This window comes from Olea europaea, chromosome 15 (genome assembly GCF_002742605.1).
Source record: "Olea europaea var. sylvestris chromosome 15, O_europaea_v1, whole genome shotgun sequence".
NCBI lineage: Eukaryota > Viridiplantae > Streptophyta > Magnoliopsida > Lamiales > Oleaceae > Olea > Olea europaea.
The window spans coordinates 28,227,180-28,247,857 of record NC_036251.1 but is presented as its reverse complement, the minus strand read 5'-3'; the positions used below and the strand labels follow the sequence as shown (position 1 = coordinate 28,247,857).

General features: G+C 35.2%; 4 protein-coding genes across 5 annotated transcripts in view; all 4 read right to left on the bottom strand.

Annotated features, from left to right (window-relative positions):
• Window positions 1-636: 636 nt before the first annotated feature.
• On the bottom strand, window positions 637-2,958 carry LOC111410781 (receptor-like serine/threonine-protein kinase At2g45590). Its single transcript, XM_023041309.1, has one exon. The coding sequence runs from the start codon at window positions 2,760-2,762 to the stop codon at window positions 774-776; it is 1,989 nt and encodes a 662-aa protein (XP_022897077.1). The 5' UTR covers window positions 2,763-2,958; the 3' UTR covers window positions 637-773.
• Window positions 2,959-6,259: 3,301 nt separating this feature from the next.
• Window positions 6,260-15,970, bottom strand: LOC111410780 (synaptotagmin-4). Its single transcript, XM_023041308.1, has 11 exons — window positions 15,502-15,970; window positions 14,977-15,078; window positions 13,116-13,166; window positions 12,753-12,873; window positions 11,401-11,522; window positions 11,156-11,254; window positions 9,545-9,625; window positions 9,385-9,470; window positions 8,119-8,344; window positions 7,179-7,343; window positions 6,260-6,949 (listed from the first exon to the last, which is right to left on the bottom strand). The coding sequence occupies exons 1-11, from the start codon at window positions 15,604-15,606 to the stop codon at window positions 6,590-6,592; spliced, it is 1,518 nt and encodes a 505-aa protein (XP_022897076.1). The 5' UTR covers window positions 15,607-15,970; the 3' UTR covers window positions 6,260-6,589.
• A 1,518-nt stretch (window positions 15,971-17,488) lies between these two features.
• LOC111410779 (cucumber peeling cupredoxin-like) lies at window positions 17,489-19,785 on the bottom strand. Of its 2 annotated transcripts, XM_023041307.1 has the most exons (3): window positions 19,750-19,785; window positions 19,398-19,643; window positions 17,489-18,049 (listed from the first exon to the last, which is right to left on the bottom strand). In XM_023041307.1, the coding sequence occupies exons 2-3, from the start codon at window positions 19,594-19,596 to the stop codon at window positions 17,607-17,609; spliced, it is 642 nt and encodes a 213-aa protein (XP_022897075.1). In that variant the 5' UTR covers window positions 19,597-19,643; window positions 19,750-19,785; the 3' UTR covers window positions 17,489-17,606. The 2 variants fall into 2 exon arrangements, with proteins under 2 accessions (XP_022897075.1, XP_022897074.1); XM_023041306.1 differs by lacking the exon at window positions 19,750-19,785 and having other exon boundaries at window positions 19,398-19,720.
• Window positions 19,786-20,448: 663 nt separating this feature from the next.
• Window positions 20,449-20,678, bottom strand: part of LOC111411505 — a 9,101-nt gene continuing 8,871 nt past the window's right edge. Inside the window, exon 3 of the mRNA XM_023042031.1 lies at window positions 20,449-20,514. Within this exon, the coding sequence (XP_022897799.1) occupies window positions 20,449-20,514 (66 nt within the window). The remainder of the gene's footprint in view (window positions 20,515-20,678) is intronic.

The following is a 20,678-nucleotide window of genomic DNA, read 5'->3' as shown; positions in this document are numbered from 1 at the left end:
ATATGCAGGTCATTCTTTATCATTATATGCAGTTGCACCAAAATGGGGCTCTTGGAAGTAGCATGTGCATGCAGCCCGCAATCCATATGACTTGATGTATATATTGCAGACTTCATATATTTATGAATAATAATTTGATATATGACACTCTCATGTAGAGTTAATTCGTTTCCTATTTCCTTTATGTTACGTTTTTACACATAACTCCGGGATATATATGTGAGGCCGTGTATCAAAACTTAAAAAGAGGTATAAGTAGGATGTAATCATTTTCATATGGGTCTGGATCCTATTAAGGTTCCTCTGGGCTGTAATCGATGTCTTTTCGGGAAAAAAAAGCTCGTCTGTTTTACAAGGCAGCAGACAACTAGAAAGTAAAATGTTTTCCGGCCCAAAAGGATTATAGTTCCAAGTCCAAAAAAGGCAAAATGGAATATCATTAAAGGGAATGGCACTAAATTTTTAGTTCTCAGAGAGCCTCACCACTTAAAAAGTACTTTATGCATGGGATTCATAAGAATCAACTCCTTATTGGAGTATAATCCAAGGGATACTCGTCCCTTTATCATCATTGTCAAAAGAAGTCAAAACAAAATGGAATATGAGACACAATTTGTATGTAAATGAGAAAGCAGGTGAGAAATCCACATTTTCCATTTTTTTCCCTTTCTCCACAGTTGCTTACTACAAATTATTATGAAAATAAAGTTAGTAACAACATGTTCTATGCTAATAAAACAGATACATAAAACGAAAATTAGAAACTGATTAACTCATTGAGGCTTTTTCCGTGACTTGAAAGGAAAATTGGACGGCGGTGATGGGGAGAACTCAAATGGCAAGTGGGGTGGCTCGGACTCACCAGAAAGCATTTCCACAATTTCTTTCATGTCAGGGCGTTTGTTTGGTGATCTTTGCAAACAGAGGAGGGCAATAGTGATGCAGAGTAATGCCTGTTCTCGATTCAACGACTGGATGTTTGCGTCAACAAGATCCAATAGCCTCCCATTGATAGCCATTTGCCGAGCCCAATAAATTAGATTAGCCCTTTCAAATTCTGACATTGGCGAGGCTGTTACTTGTAGAGGCCTTCGCCCTGAAACCAAAACTAATAGTAGAACACCAAAGCTGTACACATCACACTTTGCAGAGACCCGACCCCCACCACCATACTCAGGAGCAATGTAACAAACAGTTCCTCTCATACTTGGAGTGCTACTAATGCCTCCACTCTTGGGGATATCTCCACTAGCCCAATCTTGACTATTTCTTCTACCAATTCGAAACTCCCCACTAAAACCATCCAGCCACCGATCAATGCTGCTTCTACTACCCTTGCTCTTCCTTCTCTTCTTCTCTGGCACCATATCCTCGTCCTGTTGCCACCACAATTCTCCTTCATTATCCGATTTAAGCCCCCTTTTCTTCTTTTTCTTTGTTAATTCCTCACAGAACTCCTCCTTCCACCATTCTCTTGGTTTCCTAGTCTTCTTCTCCTCATCCAGGGATGTCCACCACTCCAATTTCTTCTTGTGCTTCTTTTGCTCCATTTTGGGACCATCTTCCACCGAGCTAGTAGTTGTGATCCAATCCTTCTTAGGTCTCTCTTTCTTTATCTCACTCCCAATCCACTCCATTACATAGTCCTTGATCCTTCCCGACTCCGACAGTCCACCGACAATATCCTGCTTCCACCACCAATCCCGCCCTGACTCACTCTTCCTCCTTCCACCACCCCCCTTTCTGTTCCCACTTTCAACACTCATTCTATCACAAAGCCCCTCTGAAACACTAGTCTTATCCAGGCACTCGGATGGCGATGCGTCCACGGCTCCCCCCTCCCCATCCAATATCCTCAAACTATAACTCTCTGGCGATTGATCCACATTCACAATCACCGCATCCTCTGTCATAACGCTCTCATTCTCTTCCATTATCGACCCATAATCCTCCCCCTTCTTCTCAATTTTCTCATCCTCCTCAACAATCTCTTCCTCTCCAGTCAAAACCTGGGCTAATCCGAAATCAGCAATCTTTGCATTAAAATTAGAATCCAACAATATGTTTGAAGGCTTAACATCACCGTGAACAATATGCAGATCACAAGTGTTATGCAAATAATCAAGACCCTTTGCTATTGACATTATAATTGCGAACCTCATTTTCCAATGCATTAACTCTGGGCACCTTCGATCTAACAAGGCATCCTGCAAGCTACCATTTTGCATGTACTCATAAACAAGTAGCAGTCTTCTTCCTCTTCTCTTCCTCCGGCGACCATAATAGCAACATTTGTTATCATTATACCCGTCCGAGGAGGAGAACCCAAGTACAGATACGACGTGAGGGCAGCACGTAGTGTCTATACTGGATGCAAGGGAGAGTTCATTCTGGAACTCTCTCTCACCTTGGAAAGTGCCGGAGGAAGCCTCACTCATGAGCTTCACCGCGATCTCCAGGCCAGATGGTAGAATCCCTTTAAAAACTGACCCGAATCCCCCCTGTCCGAGGCGGTTGGAAGGGTTGAATGAATTGGTGGCGCTACGGAGGACAGAATAGGAAAAGCGGTGTGGTGGCAGTTGAGGCTTCAGATCCGCTGGTGCCGTCCTCCTGCGGGAAATTTTTCGATAAATAATGGCAGAGAATAAGAAAAACGCCAAGGCTATTGTGGCAGCTAAAATGGGTGGAAGGAGAGGGATTTTGCTTTGTTGGTGGTGGTGGGAGGGCGGCGGTTCTGAAAATGGTGGCGGAAGTGGTGGCATTGTTGGGTATAGTACTGAAAAATATTGTCTTTAGGAAATCGAAAAAGACTAGTGAAGACGAAGAAGAAAGAACACAGTGTTGAGAAGTGCATCACTGAATCACCTCCTTCTGTTTGTTATCCTCTCTCCCATTCTCTTTCTCCCTCTCACCTGTTATTTTGTCAGTTATTTAGTCAAATGCTACAGTTACAGCACCGTGATANAATCCAAAAGAAATTGAGGGATTCTTTGATAAAAATTTTAATAAAAGTTTTAAAAAATTAATAAAACATGTAACTGAAAAATTGTGAATTTGATATAAAATGTTTTTAAGCTTCATAAACCAACATTTGGATTTAGTTACTCATTTCTACGTAGAACTTTTTTTTAAGCTACACTCAATAAAATTTAAAAGTGGTGTGAAGTTGCCTCTCGGAGCATAATTCAGTGGTGCAAAGGATGGGAGTAAGGTAGTCTCAACCTTGCTGACAGTCACAGTGTGAGGGTTCAATTTCTGAGATATGGAATTGAACTTTTTGTAAGTACCAGTGTACAGGCAAGTTTTTGTTCCCTGATCTGTTGAGACATATTCAGCGATTTACTTCCCTCACGATACTCCAGAGGTTGGACGGTAGAGGTCCCTCAAGATTGTAGTTCAACCTTTTTTAAAAGTGGTGTGAAGTTGACCTTAAAGTTTTAGTTTGACAAATTAGAATCTAAAAGTTTCTGGTAATGAAAAGTAAAAAAGTTTCATTTTTTTTCTTCTAAAGGATTATAGTGTAAAATGAAAAGGTACAAAAAGAAAAAAACAAAGTGTCGGGGCACGTAAGCAAAAAATACAATGTGGTGTAGTTGTCACTTGTCACTCGTATTCTTTTGGATGCTCGTGCCAAAGTTGAGCAATCACGTGCTGTCTTTCCCTCATCGATGCAACGCGCCTCTATATTCGCGTGAAGTGCACAGCCGTTTGACCGTGCTGCTGCTGCACATCAATTAATTTTTAAATTCTTAACGATTTTTAAAGGAAAAGTTTAAAATAAGCAGCAAGGAAATAGACGACTTGCTCGTTTATAATTATTCTCTACATTATGCAAATTGACACTATATTCTTTTGGTATAGTCTTGATTAAATTATTTATTCGACGTAGGCCAAACACTTGTCTAAAAATAGAAAGACTTAGGATAACTAAAGTGAAATTAACGGATTATGCGACAGCGTTTTGTGATTAAAAATTGAAAAATTTTTGAGGTTCATAAAGTATATTGTTAAAATTAATTTTTGATTTTGATTTTAACTTTTAGCAACTGTTTAACCCTTGTTTGATAAACATTATTTAAAAAAATATATATATATACTCCCTTCAGCCCAATTATATATGTTTGTTTTATTTTTCACATAGAAGAAATCTTTCTTAATGTCATTGAAAAATTAATTTTTGTCAAGATCTTTCTCATTTTACCCCTATTTAATTTCCAGTATATAATAGTAAATTATTGTTGAAATTAGTAAAGAATTTGAATGATTTAATTTGAAGAAGAAGAAATGAGAGTTGTTCCATATTTCATAGAAGTTGAAATGTGTATTTGGATGATTTCAGGAAGTCGACATATTAAGTAGAGAAAATTGAATAAGTTATATTGGTAAAAGAACAAAACAAAATATTCTAAATTAAGAAATATGCTTATATATTTGAGACAAGAGAAAAATAAAACTCATATTATATAATTGGAGCAGAGGAAGTACTCATTTTCAACAATACATATATACAATAAAATATTTTGTACGTAAATTCAAAATTTTTTCATAATTCTTATTATCTTGAAAATCACTATTTAAAACATTATTTTTTACAAATAATGGCCATAGGGCTTAACCTACACTAAAAATAAGCACTTAAGTTTGCTTGGTATTTACCTTTTTATGGAGCTGTGTAATATGGTGAATTCAACATTTTACTTTGTATGGTTTCGCAAAGTTTGAGGTCAAAATTTCTTTCGTATGTCAAAGTTCGACATTTTACTTTGTACGGTTCCTCAAAGTCTGAGGTCAAAAGTAAAAGCTTTAAATAACTTTCATATGTCAAACGTCATAGCCCATGCATTCTTGTCGGGTCCTCGCCTCGGGGATTGCTTTCATTCTTTAATTTTGAATATTTCTTTTTTTTTTTTTTCCCTATGCACAGATAAGAGTGAGCGAATCCATTATAAATAGAATAATGCTATATAACCTTGTTGGGGGTTACAATCCAGTTTAAATGATAGGTTGAATGAAAATGTGAAATTAAATGATTTATTTAATTTTAATTATCATTTAATATCACATTAACGCCGCTTCAATTGAAATTGTAATTTAATAGGGCTAAATAACATTATTCTTATAAATAAATAATTTAGGTTTATCCAAAGACAATTAAAAAGTTATTAGTCTCAAAAGGTGAGGCCATTTCGAACAAATAAAATAGTTTACTTTTATGAATAAATACATATAAAATACTAAAATTCAACTCGGGCTTGATGTTGGTTATGATTGTGATAGTTCAAATTTCAAATACCTTTTGCATAATTCGACAAAGTAGTGTCAATAAAATATAGGCGTTACTCATATTAATGGTCATTGATGAGTTTATAAGAAACATATTTCACAATTTCAGCATAATACTCTTTTTAGTTTAAATGTTTGGCGGAATCTGATTTTTTGAAGAAGTGATTATATAAAAAATAAATTTTTAAAAGAATATGTGATGAAAATGTAGAAAAAATGAGTACGAAAATTTAAAAATAAAAAATAAAAAATTAAGGAAACATGTATAAACACGTTTTAACAAGGATCAAAGTTGTCACCTTGTTTCACTTTTGGACAGAGGATGTTCACGGGCGTTATTGTTTGCTTGGTTAGTCGAGAAAAGTGAAAGGACCACTCTTATTCATCCTTACCTCCCAATATCTGAATATATTATCTTATATTATTTTGATGTAACAACCATATATCATAGGAAAAATTGCAGCTGAGGTACCAAACATTTCATTTATTAACAGACTTTGCCCAAACTTTTAATTTTTGCCATCGGAGGTACCAAACCTTCAAAAAATTCGCACTCGGAGTCCAAATTGACAGAAACCGTTAGTTTGACTGTTATTGATCAAAAATCAAAAGTCTAACTAATTGTTGACTATTTTTAAAGGGACAAATGTGTAACTTTACATTTTCATATAAAAAATTTAACTAAAAGAATTATATTTAAAAACAATAAACAAAAAAATAAAAAACTCCAATCATCATCTCCACTCACCCCCCGCCCCCTCCACGAAAACCAAAAACCAATTTGGTAAATGAACAAAACCAATTTGCACTTCCAGAATGACTAATTCCGATGACAATGGCCAGTGAGAGGAGAAATGGGAGGAGGAGAGGATATAGTGAGGATACTTGTAGGATTTGAGGGGTTGTTTGGGAAGAAATGGAATTGAGGATTTCAAGGGAAAAGAGTAAAAGGGGGAAAAAAAACCAATAAATGAAATGGGCATTTGATGAGTACATATTTATATCATAAACTGATCTTGGAGCCATTTCAAACCAATTCGATTAAGTTCTTACATTCACAAAATGGACAAAAGTAACTAAAACACTGCAAACAACGGGAAGGAGTATGTCTTCATCCTGCTAAGTAAGGTGCCGCTTTAAGACGACAAAGTAGAAGACATACCCAGAATGACACATCTTGAACCTAAGTTCTGAACAGCTACCACTTGTCTCATGTTGCCAATTTTTCCATACCAGTCCACCATGAAAATAAATGAATGAAGATTGAATTTATAAACTATTTCTCACATAAACAATCAACACAATTCTACAGAGGCTTTGCACCACCATTTTCTTGGACAGAGTTCACTGGCGTGGAGGAGCCGCTCCTCTTAGAAGCAGATTGCCCTGTAATTGTCCTGCCCATGAACTTTCCAGCTTTGCTTAGACCACTGCTGAAGGCTCCAAGACCACTACCAACAATTCCCGCACCAGCGCCTATGCCACTTCCCACAAGTCCCATTCCAGCACCGATACCTGTACCCACCACACCAACACCAGAACCGAGGGCATCCATAGTGCTCCCAATAACTCCAGCTTCTTTCAGTTTCTTTCTTTCTTCTAGGATCCTCTTCTCTTCTTCAAGGGCAGCCAATTGCTCTTCCTTGTTAAATTCATGATAAAATACCTGCAAACAACACCCACAACTTGACAACAGAAAAGTAAAATAACGTCCAATTTTTAATGAATCAATGTGTTGTTGAATATTTGGATCATCAAGAGAGGAAAATAGAACACAGTGTGAGAGAGCTGGATATATTTAAGTTGAGGTTCGTCTCTCTACCTGTGTTTGGTGCATTATAAAGTTTCCCCGTTCTGTGGGTAAATGCAGTGTTGATCACAATATGAGGTTGTACCTGAATTGTAAGAGTTCCTCTATCCTTCTTGTCTTTGATTTTAAGCATATCAAGTGATGGCAGCAGCCTTAATTCAATTTCTTTTGATTTCTCAGCTTCCAGCTCAATCAGAGGCAACTTTGCAATGCCCAATCGCTCATCTTGTCCAACGTCTTCATCAAAGACCTTTATCCACAAGCAAGCGATCAATCCATCACACACAGAAATGGAAAGAAAAATAGAATGAAAGCAATTGCAGTTGCAGTTGCAGTCACATATAGAAACACTAGACGTTTCTTTATTCAGTGTCACTGAAGTAGCAATCATATGCCAACAATATTATCAAAACCCTAATGACTCCTCGTTGTGAATTGACGGGAACAGCAGCAGAGGTAACGAGTCTTCCAATTTCCCAACAATAAACCATACTTTTAAGAAATTGATTTTCACTTTCATGGCAAAAGAAACAAGTAGTCATCTAAAATGAATACCAAGTCATCAAAGGAGTTAAAAGAGTAAGCTTGTCAGGCTTCATAATATCTTGGTAAGGTTCAATATAAAAAACAGGACAATTGTGAAAATTTTATTGTTAAACATACCTGATTATTTACATATTTTACATCACATAGTGTAAACAGTACATGATTGTTGTTACATTCTGTATAAATTCTGGAGTAGGAATAATCCACACGAACCAATTAACTCAAAAATGTCAAACCTTGTTTATTTATTTGATTTTCCTTCAACAAGGCCTCAATGTAGTTTATCTCTACTAACCCATAAATTAATATAGATAGATTTAATAGTAATTCATGATTTTTCTAAAATACCATTTCACAATACCATTTTCCTCGGAGCATCCATGAATATTTGGTGAGTGGAAAGATCAATAAAAGCATAATTTGCTAATTTAAGGAATCACGCATGAAATCTGGAAAGGGCCCTGGAATAGAGATCAAACCTCAACAATAAGAGACTGTGTCTCCTTGTCTTCTGCGATTAACTCAAACGTTTCATTCCAAACAGGATTCAGGTTGTTATCAATGACCTTCGTTTTGACCTTGAACAGTGGACGAATGTACACAACAACGTAGGGATCAGATTTTCCAATCAATTCCTTGTTTTTCAAGTTGTTTGCCCTTAATACAGTGACTGTAAGATTTCCCTGTGGCTTAAGCTCCAACTCACTGTAAAAATCCAGGAAAGAAAAATTAAGAATATGCCAGTTGGAATTAGTAAATCTATATACCAAAATGTTCCCTAGACAAGTAAAGAGAGATGGCATAGATGTCACAAAACCCAATGCACTATTTTGGAAACAAATAATAAAATCACTCCTTAATAACATATTTTGATTTTAGACGATGTCATTATATAATATGGTACAAAGCAGGCAAAGATCCACGGTGCATACGTTAGACCTTTGCAGAAACATGAATGTAGCCAGCCTATGAGGTACATCCTAAAGATCGAGAATTAAATAGAGCCTCCTTTTCCGTTTAAACTATTACTAAGGTGGTCATTAAATAATATCTGGACCAAGGAATTGTGGTGTTATCTGCCACGCCCATGCTTATGATATGGCGTTATCTGCCATGCCCATGATAAAGATAGAGAACCGAGTGTCACACCTATTTTTTAGCTTAAACTTTTAAAAAGGTGATCATTTAATAAAACCCCTGACCAATGAATGGCAGTGTTATCTGCAATGCCATGCTTATAATGTGGTGTCAATCAGATTAGTAGTTGACTGAATTTCAAGATTACAGTGGTGCAGTTGCAGTACCAGAGCTAATATTGTAACTTCACTAAAACCAAGCCTTCTTGAAGACTAAAATTGAACCTTGGGCAATGATATATCCATTCTGCAAGAAATGAATATTCACTACGGCCACTGGAGACTTAGCTAGTCATTGGACTAAATTGTTCCCTCAGGACAGATGGAAACGGGTTAGGGATCTATTCAATTTGGTTGATTAATTCTTCCAAAGAGTTCTTAACCCAGTCGTACAAGCTCAACTTTTCTTCTTCCTGTTGTTTGATAGTTACGAGCTAGAATTTAAGTTGCAGGGATCTTGACTTATATTGCTGGAATTATAATTTAATTGTTGCTTACAATAGGAATAAAACTAAGAAAACCCAAGCAGGAGGCTGAGAGAGGAAAATGAAGAAACAAGATGACAGTACTTAGAATATGGAAAAGCAGGCTGGAAGAAAGTTAAAGTACCTGGTATCTACAGGTATGCCACCAATAGGAACAACAATCCTGTGAGGCCATTGAAGCATATCTGTGATGATTGAAGTAACGGTATCCTTGCAGAAAAAAGCACGTTCAATTCAAATTACATTCATATAATTTGACTAGAGAGGAAATTATGAAAACTTACATCAATCATATCAGAAAGCCCAGGAATGGCCGTTAAACTTCCACCAATAGCCTTCAGAGTATAATCAATTCTTGGCTTGGGCTGATTGACACAAAAATATGTAAACCATATCAGAATAGTCAAATCATATGTTCACATGAGAAAAGAGCATCTTTTGGGATAGAATGAGTTTTAGTGATAAATGGTGGAATTTTATGCATCAATGTTTATGTAATGAACACTTCAGTTAAAAAAAAAAAAAAAGAGAGCAGAAACATGAGACCTAGTGCATCTCCAAAAGTTCTCTAAATACAAAATGCTTTTATTTAATATTTAAAAATAAGTTTCAAAAGACTCTATATTTTAACTTTTTAAAATAGAAAGTGAGTTTGACTCTCCAAATTTAGATAGTCAAGCTAACTATCTATTCTTAATGCACATTCATTGCATTTAATAAGTCACAGATTTCAATACTTTACTTCTTAAACTATTCAAACCACATTTAAATTGATTGGTCATTGACATATAAAAAATTAAGTTAAATTAAAATATGAAGATAAATCAATAATTTATTTTATTTTATTATTATTATTATTATTATTTTTTTCTTTGAGAAAAGCAAAATAAAAAACCAAAATAGAAAGCATTGTTGAATTGCATAAAAATTTTGACACTCTTAAAAATTTAAAGATGCTCTTTATTAATAAAGAGTTTATAGGAGATACTCTTATTATGTCACTCTCCAGTAGTAGTTAAAAGCTAGGAATTAACAATTCTCACGTTGGGGAACTGAGAATATACAATTCCAAGTAAGTGTTTGTGGAAGTGATTTTTCGAAAAGTGATTCTTTTTATTTTTTTTAATAAGAATGTGAGGTTAAAATGTAGGGAAAAAATTAAGGAAAAACATGAAAACTTATTATTATTATTAGAATATGTGCTTGAAAATGAGTGTGGACCAAAGTGATTTTCATAATTCACTTCCACATAAGCACTAAATATGACCAAATAATTCAAATTAATAATAATAATAATAATAATAATAATAATAAATAAATAAATAAATAAATAAAATAACTCGATGATGATGAAGCTACAAGCCAGTGACAAAGCATTTTCTTCAAACTCCATCGATTAAGAAGTTCAAACCTGACATGTAGTGGTTAAAATTGAAAATTCATCTGTACAAACATAGACAAGACATACTGTCCACTTCATATAATAGATCATGAACTCTATTTTGTACTAGCTCGTCATTGACTTCTGTTATTCAATATATCATCTTAATACTTTGATCAGTTATCAACCAACAAGCATTTAGTCGGTGACAAATGCAAATAACAATGAAAAATCTAGACCAAAAAAAGTCATTGCAAACTTAAGCGGAGTCTTGCCAGTCTTGGTATCTTTGACCTAGAATAGATATATTCACCTTGTCAGTGAATTTTGCACTGTTCACCTCTGAGCTACCTTCTTATCAAATTAGATTTGAGAGGGACCTCTGCACAACTCAAGAATTTTTCAACCAATACATTTTGCAGTCCCCATTGGTTACTCAAGGACCTCAGTATCTATTCAAATCAATCCCTCAACGCTAAGAAAAGTAAATCAACTTGTACTGTCAAGAATATACCTCAGCAAGTAGAGCAACCACAACTGCGGAGATGCAAGGAATTTCTTCTGCAAGCTGGAAAATTGCACGAACTACGGTAAAAACTTTAAGATCCTTTAACTGCAGCGAACACAGAACAGCAACATCCCAATGCTAAAGTTAAGAATGCAACGATGTGGACGATAGTTATTGAAAAACAGACACAAATCAAAACTTGTAAGACAGCAGCTAGGTTGTTAGGTTGGTGAAATATCTGATGCACCAACCTGAATCGGGATAGAAGCAACAAGTGCAGCCTCAATGGCTAAAATAATACTTGGATCACCACCCCATCGGAGGTCAATGTCCATTGTGATTTGACCGTTCTTAAGGCTCTGGACACGAATACCTGCACCAATCAAGTAATTATGCATGCAATATCTTAGTTCCATCGAATCCTGGAATTTTGATTTCCAAGAAATATGGCTGTGACTAAGTCTTTGATCTTCATAAGTCTTTTTAAATCTTAACAAAGTCCTAAAATATGTGATGAAACATTAGAAAACATTTTGCCAACTACTAACGCAGCATCAAAAGAACAATCTCGAGCAAAAAATGGCTAATAATAAGATGTGCAGTTCTCTATTACATTCTGGTTCCACCAAAGGATGTCAAATCAGTAACTCAGCCTTGGAAGCATATTTTTCTTGGTTCTTTACAATTAAGCTGGTTCAACTTTGTCTCCTTCAGCATTTCATTCAAAAGGTACCCAGTTGGCGGACAGCAAAGATGGAAGAAAATATAATACTTAAAAAGACAGCATTCATTTATAATTTTTTAGAGCCCTTGAGCAAGTCTGTTTCAATTTCACAACTATCTAATGACTAGTCTCTGGTAACCCAACTATTATCCATCCTTTTCACCATAACCACTCAACTAATTAAAATGTAGGAGATGTCATCCTAGGTTTCTTAAAGTGCTTTTCCATCGTAAACAAATACAGTATTTTGACCTACTTTGATTTCAATAAAAAGATCATTTACGTCGATGGAGACACACTAGTTTTATCCAAACAACAGGCAGTGTAGCGATAACGGTATAGATCAATCAAACAAATTATATTTCCAACATGATAAAATCTATCAAGATACCAATAAAATGAGTTTTTAGATTGATAGAACACCACAATTAGTCAGTCAACAATTGAAAGAGATATACTAGCTAGTCCATTAAATAAGTGATGCTTGTAAGAGTCTAATAACTGCAAGCATGTTTAGTATGACAGACAAGGTTTTATATTCATCCGCCTCTTAAAAGCAAAGCAATCTTTCCACCGTCAATATAACAAAGTAATTCTTGTTTCCAATAAATTTTGGGCCAGCGACGTGAATCATTTTCATGACCTTATTCAAAGATTAAAAGCAACTAGATAATGAACATTGAGAGAACCAAAAAAGTATAAAGGTTAATTACAACATCCAAGAAATTTAAGCAGATGGAAGTTTCTGTAATAATCAACGAAGTTTTGCTCAATTTGATATTAAACCACCAAAGAAATCAAGCAAAAGATCCGGTCCGACACCAAGAGCGAGGAAAAAGATGAAGAAATTATGTTTACACGAGTCAGTGAGTGTGATACCTTCAATCTTCGGAGCCACAGTTCCGAGAGACAGTTTGCTAAACTTCATTGATGTAATGCCTGGAGGTCGATATTCTTCCAATAAAGGTTCAACAGAATCTTTTATAATAGCCTCTGCTGCCTGAGAAGAATTACAATCAAGAAAATCACCAATGTGAACTCATGAAGTGAAAGGTCATTATCAATGTCAACATAATGATGAGAGAATTTAGTTAATGATAAAATCAGATATTGGATTACGAAGATAGATCTTCCACATTAGAATCGAAGAGTTGTATATTAACATACACATGATGCATATGTCTGTACAATGCACAAGTTACACCTAGTGGATTATTGAGAAAAAAGGAGAAAGAATCATACATCTGCAACAAATGGCCATAGTTTACTCAACTGCTTGTTTAGCCATTTCACCTGAAAGAAGAAGCGACCAACATAAGATAAATTCCATGAAGGGGTAACGATAAATGAGTGCAACATTGATGGCTCGAATGTTCCCCGATACAGTGACAATTCTGATTCTTGAATACAAAACTTTCATTCAAATGTGGTGGCAGTCAAATAGTTTATTTTCCACCAAAATCTTTTTCTTAATGAGTAATCGTGCCAAATAAATACATGACAAAACATAAAAATCACCATTACAGTATTCGAGGCTATATTGCGCATCAAAAGCCAGCTCAAAATTTTCATAAAGTAAACTAATTTGTTGTTTAATCTCAGCATGAAAATTAGGAATATTAACAACAAAATTTGGAGCTAAAACAATATGACGGTAATTGGTAGACAACAATCGAATATGAATAAGAAAGTACACAAGCGAACAATTACATTGGATAACAATGTGGTAACCCTTGGAGTATCATACGGTTGAGGTAATGTCATAACAAGGTAATTGTCAAAGTCTAGGCAATAAAAATGTGGAATGTTTGACTTAGGTGGCAACGGTATAGGTAATTCTCCAACCATGTTATTGTTACTTGTATCGATTATGGATATGATCACGAAAGGGAATGCAATACAATGCTCAAAACTCTTATCCTGAACAACCAACTTGTCTCCATCTGTGGTATTGCTACTCCAATCAATCAGTATCATTACTCCCTTGGCAAAGGGAGGGGACAAATGCACTATAATCATCAAAAAACCTCTAACAATTTTATAGTTTATATTGAGTAGAGTTTGATCTTGACAGTGCACTTCTCAAAAAGTCTCTCTACCAATTTCATTGCAAAAGGAAAAACCTCGTTGTTTTTTTCACACTAACCAAAAGGAGGGCAAGCAATTCTAGAGAAAGATTGTAGCTTTCTTCCAATATAAGAGTCTAAATTATCTTTATGGATGCGAAGATGTTCTCTAGATGATTTTTTCTAAGGGCCATAAGAAAAAAATGTTGGAACACATCAATTATCATTTGTTTACAATCCAATATGATGACACAATACCTCATATTTGCCATAGTTTCAAGTATCCTAGCTCCCTTTAACATACAATTTAGTAGATTTGTCCCAGAGAAACACAAATAAAGAAAGATATTCTTCATTTTTTTCATTATCATATGGAGCATCAGGTGCAAGAATTTAGTTTATTTCACTTAGGCAAGGGCCCTAATTATGTTTCCTAAAATAAGTATCCAATTTGGAAAGTATTCCATATAATATCTTTATTAGGATTACTATCCCTTGTATTGAGCATATATCTCTTAATTTCTAATTTCATAACAAAAACAATCCTATTCTGCTTTCCTTTCCAAGTCAGAAGACTTTAAAGTTCTAACTAATGGACAAAATCAGAGTGGAAATACTCCTCTCATATGGGAGCTGTGTAAAAAGGATTATTATAAAAGATCTTGCTCCTCAAACTCAGAAGCAACAAGGTTGATGAATGAGGCAGTGAGAAGCTAACAAACCATTCTCCAGTCTTGTTCATTTGTGTATTTTCTTTAAGATCTCAGAATCTATCTTCCAGCCTGTTGAATGCATTCATGTCTCGACCAAAAAAGAAAAGGATTCATGGACCAAAAGTTATCAATTTATGTCCTGTGCTGTGCAGTGTCCTTTCCAACATATCAATCTAAACTTGTAATTACCAAAAATGTTAGGACCAGGTGCAACCAATGATACAACAAGAATGTTAAAGAGCAGGTAAATAAACCGTTACAATCATAATATGTTTACTTTTCAAAGGTCCAAAGCAGTCAGGAAAAAAAATGAAGTGTTATGACCTGTTCAAATACAGGAAAAGATATCCATTCTGGAAAATTTTCGCCACAGATTTTCTTCAAATCATCCCTGTTGAGAGAGCTCAATGATTTTATATCAACTGCCTGTCAAAAAACATACAGAAAAATAAAATAAAATAAAATAAAATTTACAGTTATTGTCACCTAAACCAAAAATATCAGATAAACCTGACGATGTACATAGTTGAATTTCAATAACAATAATCCTGCGAACATAACTATGGCACTGGGTCCTTCAACAATGACAGAAAACTAAATATAATAAACCTCCATGTTCCATTCAATTAAACAAGTATAATTCAATTAATACCACTAACTATTCATTTTTAAATAAAAGGTTCAGGCTTGATTCTACTCCCAATTTCCAAGTAAAATAAATAAATAAAGAACCACTTAGCAAAGAGGTTAAAAACATAATTATCACCAGTAAACCTTAAGAAATCCTTAAAATCGTGAAAATCATAAATGTAAAGAAATTGAAACAAGAAAATAAAGAAATGAAAGAACCTTAGCAATTCGCTTGTTGCTCCGGTACCGCATCATGTGCTGCCAACCCGCCATCAACGCGATCCCGAAAACAATCCCCATCAACATTCCCGACATCAACCCCATCTTTCCTTTTTTTCTCCCTTTTTACAATCTCAACCCTTGATTTCAAATTTCAAACTCTCGGGAAGGTTGCAAAATTCCCCAACTTCTATATACTGAAACAAATACTTCTATTACCGTTCCTGATGCTATTAATAATCTCCAATTATTTCATGTGTCGTTGTCAAACTCTGTTTTCATAAAGCATATTCATCCACAAGATTTAGATTTCTGGGCCAGGGGAAGGGGATTATTTCTTCGTATATAAAGTATATGTGTATATAAATCATATCAATTTGAACGATAATTTTATGTACAAATTTCGATACCCCATAGGTGCAGATGTGCAATCAAGTAAGGTAGTTGTCTCACTTACCTGTCGCCTTTGGGGGCCTGAATTAAATATTTAAGATATTAACATCAATACGTTTATTTCTAAGTCTCTGTTTGGGAATTTTGAAATTTATAAAAATTGACTTTCGCTCGTCACCGCGTATACTTGGTCTGGTCCACTTAATTTAGTGGAACTAAAGGTGCCTGGCCGGCCCGGCAAGCCTTTCTAGAGATTATATTGAGCATCCATGGTATGTCTATGTGGACGATACTGGTCTAATAAACAAAATATTTCTATTTTCCATTTGGGATTTTCCTCTCAATTGTCGGAATTAAAATGATTATAAGTAATTTGTCTCCTAGAGCTATGTGACTGTATAGGAATTATGGCATAATGATGATGGGCTTGTTAATTTCAATAGCTGGGCTTGTGGGTCGGACTGTCCATTGATAATTCACGCTGCTCATTATCTTGGCGAAAACAGGTTGCTGAAAACACAATTTTTTAATAGGAACGGATGCTTCTGATCTTGCCAAGTGTTCTCTATACCTTTGGATGAAGGGCTTCTAGTGGCTTCGATTTATAATCGACCCTAGGGCTTTCTGATGATCATTCTCTTCAGTTTTCTCTCTGCCTCTCGAATTCTCTTTGTGGCTCCTTGTGTTCTCTCTACTGCACTCTTTCGCTTTAGCCCATTTATGATGAAAAATCACCAGTCTTGTATAGATCTTAAGTGATTAATGAATAGTCTTTGATCATTCATTCTTGAGTGAAGATTGTTATGAATTGTGAGGCTTATTTTGGGAAAATCTTGCGTGACTTCCACCAAGTGTTAAGAGATCTGTACTGGACCGTTCGATTTTGATGATTTCAGTGATATAGTGATTTTCTTCTGGTTTGATGAAAGCTCAAAAGGAGATTAGAAACGAATGTCTGAACTTCTTGCCTTAAGGCGAAAATCCTATGTTCCTCTTCACATTTTCTGCTATTTCTTTCCATTTTTCACTTTTACGTTTATTATTTTCTGTATTTTTGTTGATCAAGTGGGCTATCTTTTGTGAACTTCTTGTTACAGTGACAATAAAATTAATGTCTTATGGACAAACTTTTCTTTGCATAAAAATAGAATTTGATCATTCATTCTTGAGTGAATATTGTTATGAATTGTGAGGCTTATTTTGGGAAAATCTTGCGTGACTTCCACCAAGTGTCAAGAAATCTGTACTGGACCGTTCGATTTTGATGATTTCAGTGATATAGTGATTTTCTTCTGGTTTGATGAAAGCTCAAAAGGAGATTAGAAACGAATGTCTGAACTTCTTGTCTTAAGGCGAAAATCCTATGTTCCTCTTCACATTTTCTGCTATTTCTTTCCATTTTTCACTTTTACGTTTATTATTTTCTGTATTTTTGTTGATTAAGTGGGCTATCTTTTGTGAACTTCTTGTTACAGTGACAATAAAATTAATGTCTTATGGACAAACTTTTCTTTGCATAAAAATAAGTGTAATTGAAATGACTTCTTATAATTGAAAATAGGCCTCTTATGTCACTTTTAAATATCCCATGAAAAAAATAAAAAGAAAATCGATCTCTTTATCAAATATTAATGTCAAAAGACTTGTGCAGTGCTATCAAATGAAGAGTGTTATTAAGTCGGAAAACATTCTCAATATTTTTCTAACCTATCTCAAGCCTGCAGGAATGAGAGCATAACAACAAGCAATAAGAATAAGCAGCAAATGCCAGCACCAGCCCTCATCCCACCATTATTAGGTTGACTTGTCACCAATGTTATGGGGGGTGACTGCCCCTCGTCTGCTGGTACTTGTGGCGGAGCATATGGCGGTGGGGGCGGTTGGCTAAGGCTCAGGGGAAGTCCTAAACCATGGCCAACTTTGATCTCAAAGGCCATACCATGCTGACATTGTTCCCCATCATCGGCATCTGAGAAGTAGTACTGTGATCCCTCGACGGTCAGTGGCACAGATATAGTCAATGCCTGCCCAAATTCATTGCTGCCACCGCTGTATTGGAATGTATCAGTGTCTAAAGCATCATCCATAATGCAGCTCTCATAAGTTGTATGATTGTAGGTTTGGATCACTGTTTGGTTTGTGATTGTACGAAATACTGCACAAGACAAAATGAGATGCAAGTTTTAGATAAAACTAGGAGTCAAGCACAGCTACATCACGAATTAGTATTCAGTTCTTTTGCTCAGTAAGTGCGCGTTCGCTACCCACTACTAGATTACGTGGACGATCTGATGAACAAGATCTTTAACTTCTTTTCTTCCATAATACTTCCTCCTCACAAACATATGATACAAGATAAGATTCACAATTAATCACAATTATGGAACTGTTATTAAATGACAAAGATTCGGATATAGAATGCTAATGAAAGAGTAGAACATGATGGGAAAAAGGTCCCAATTCATCAAACATTTTCCAATGGTGAAACAAAAAGGAAAAAACAGAAATAAACCCATAGCACAATGTGTTTGAACTAAAGCTTTTCTTGTTTCTTCTGTTTTCGTGGCACATAACACATTACCCAACCTACACTATCACAAGAACCAGTATAGAATTTGGAGTTGAAAGCTAAATTTCATACCAAAATCTGGTCATTCTTGTGCAGTTTTACCCCTTCTGCATAACACAAAATGGTTTCATATTTGAGGAAACACATAGTAGATATGAAAATTTTACTGCTTCCTGGTCCTTGCCCTCCTAAAATCAGCTCAGCAAATATTAATGAAAGCGGGACATTCCTTTGATATGCTTTAAGTGATTTCCAGGCCAACTATTAAGCAACTTTCGCAGGCTAGAGAGTAAAGAGAAGGAAAAGAACATAAAACAATTGCTTGAGTTCTTTACAGTCATATTTTATCTTTCCTAGACCAAGCAACAAACATCTTTTGTGCATTCTTCCCCCAAAGTGCAAGTAATCTCGGGCTCAATGTCAAACAGTACGAACTACTAGTATGGATACAGGAACTGAATAGAAACAACAATTTTATGGAAGAATGTACGGGTTAAATGATGTAAATTTTTTGAGATTGTTGATTAATGAAAACAACTAAGCCTCATTCCTAATAAATTTAGGATCGGTTACATCAATCTCCATCCCCCAAGCAATCGGTCAAATCGAAGCACCAATTACTTCGAAAACTGAGTTATTAGTGATTAGTGAGTAAACAAATTTATTTCCGATTTTATTATTTGGATCGGAACACAGTAACAATAGCTAGTTGGTTTCAACCCAATATCTATATGTCCCGAAGAATTCTTGAAATTCAGAGATCACCAATCGCAATCAAACGATTCTATATACCCAATGGAAGCAAATGCCAATAAAATCAGCGGTCAAAAAATCCCAGATCAAAAATCCAATAATGCGATCAAACCAAGAATCTTGAAACTAGAAAAGTCAGCTTCAACTTAAAAAACCAGCAATTAACATAGCATTGACTTACTTAAATAGTCACCAAGATTGAAAGTCTGTTTGGCAGCCCAAGCAGAGAAATCCGCAGAAGTTTTATTGGTGGTGGAGTTAAAGAACCAACCGGCAGTGTCACCCACAGTGTGGTTGGTGTACTTGGTTGTACCAGCAGATGCGGCACCACTAATCAGCAGAGCCACTGCCGCCATTGCTAAGTACAACGCCATTGCCATTGATGTGGGCTGTGGCTGAATCTGCGATTAAACTTGGGATGATTGATCTGAAAATATTGGATGTGACTTTCGAATGTTACTGTACGAAAGTGCGGAATAAGAAGCGTAAATTTGTCAACGGAAGGTTGTTAGTTAGTCTTTGTATTTACGTACCTAGTCGTGGCTGACATGGGAACGTTGGATGAAACTGTTCTGTCATTTCTTCTTTTTGAACCGAGATAATGACAAAAAAATGCCATAAAATCTTTTGTTCACCGACAAGCGGAGTAAACTCAGATTTTTTTTGTATTTTTTATTTTTGGTCTCCAATCTTTAAAAGAAATTATTTGATTCTTAATTTTTTTTTTTATTACAGTTGAACAATTGATGAATCTTTAGAGCATCTTCAACGTAATTGTGAATTGCATAAATATTTTCTTTCCAATGCAATACAACGCACCATATCAAGCTGATGTGGTAGAGAGAAAAACAAACGATGTCTAGACGTTAAGGTTTTTTTTATGGTGATGAAATCTTTGTAGCCGTTCTGAAAAAGTGGGATTGTGAACTATTAAATGAAAACATGGAATAATGATATTTATAGTGAAAATTATCAATTGTTGTCCTACATGGCATACATGTGATAGTTTGTTATTCGATACATTAATGTGGTAGTTTTTTACTGCTTCATGTATCAAATAACAAACTTTCATGTGTATTCCAGGTAGCATGACCAAGGGCGGCCCTGAAAATTTTAAGGCCCTAAGCGACTATCCGTTACGAGGCCCTTAAAAATACTTTTTTTTTATAAGCCTAACAAACTTAAATATATAAATAAATAACAACAATTAGCAACGATGCAGCAACCATGTTTTAGTCTATTAGATGATTCCCAAATGCAAAAACATAATGTCCATAATTAAGATCCTGAAACTCAATCTGCAAAGACTTAGAACATGTGATTCAATTTTGATTACTGAATTTGAAACACACAAGAAATTATAATTTTATTATTTCCCGAACAAAACAATTTTGCAAATCAATTGACGTGGGACACAACACACTTGTAATTCTCTAAGTGCACATTTACAACACCTCACAAT

Coding starts and splice junctions, on each gene's coding strand:
- LOC111410779 (XM_023041307.1), bottom strand. CDS start 19,596: ATGGCAATGGCGTTGTACTTAGCAATGGCGGCAGTGGCTCTGCTGATT. Junction 18,050..19,397: donor CAATCTTGGTGACTATTTAA/GTAAGTCAATGC, acceptor TGTCTTGTGCAG/TATTTCGTACAATCACAAAC.
- LOC111410780 (XM_023041308.1), bottom strand. CDS start 15,606: ATGGGGTTGATGTCGGGAATGTTGATGGGGATTGTTTTCGGGATCGCG. Junction 11,255..11,400: donor TTGCTTCTATCCCGATTCAG/GTTGGTGCATCA, acceptor TGTTCGCTGCAG/TTAAAGGATCTTAAAGTTTT. Junction 9,626..11,155: donor TGGTTGCTCTACTTGCTGAG/GTATATTCTTGA, acceptor TGTGTCAATCAG/CCCAAGCCAAGAATTGATTA.
- LOC111410781 (XM_023041309.1), bottom strand. CDS start 2,762: ATGCCACCACTTCCGCCACCATTTTCAGAACCGCCGCCCTCCCACCAC.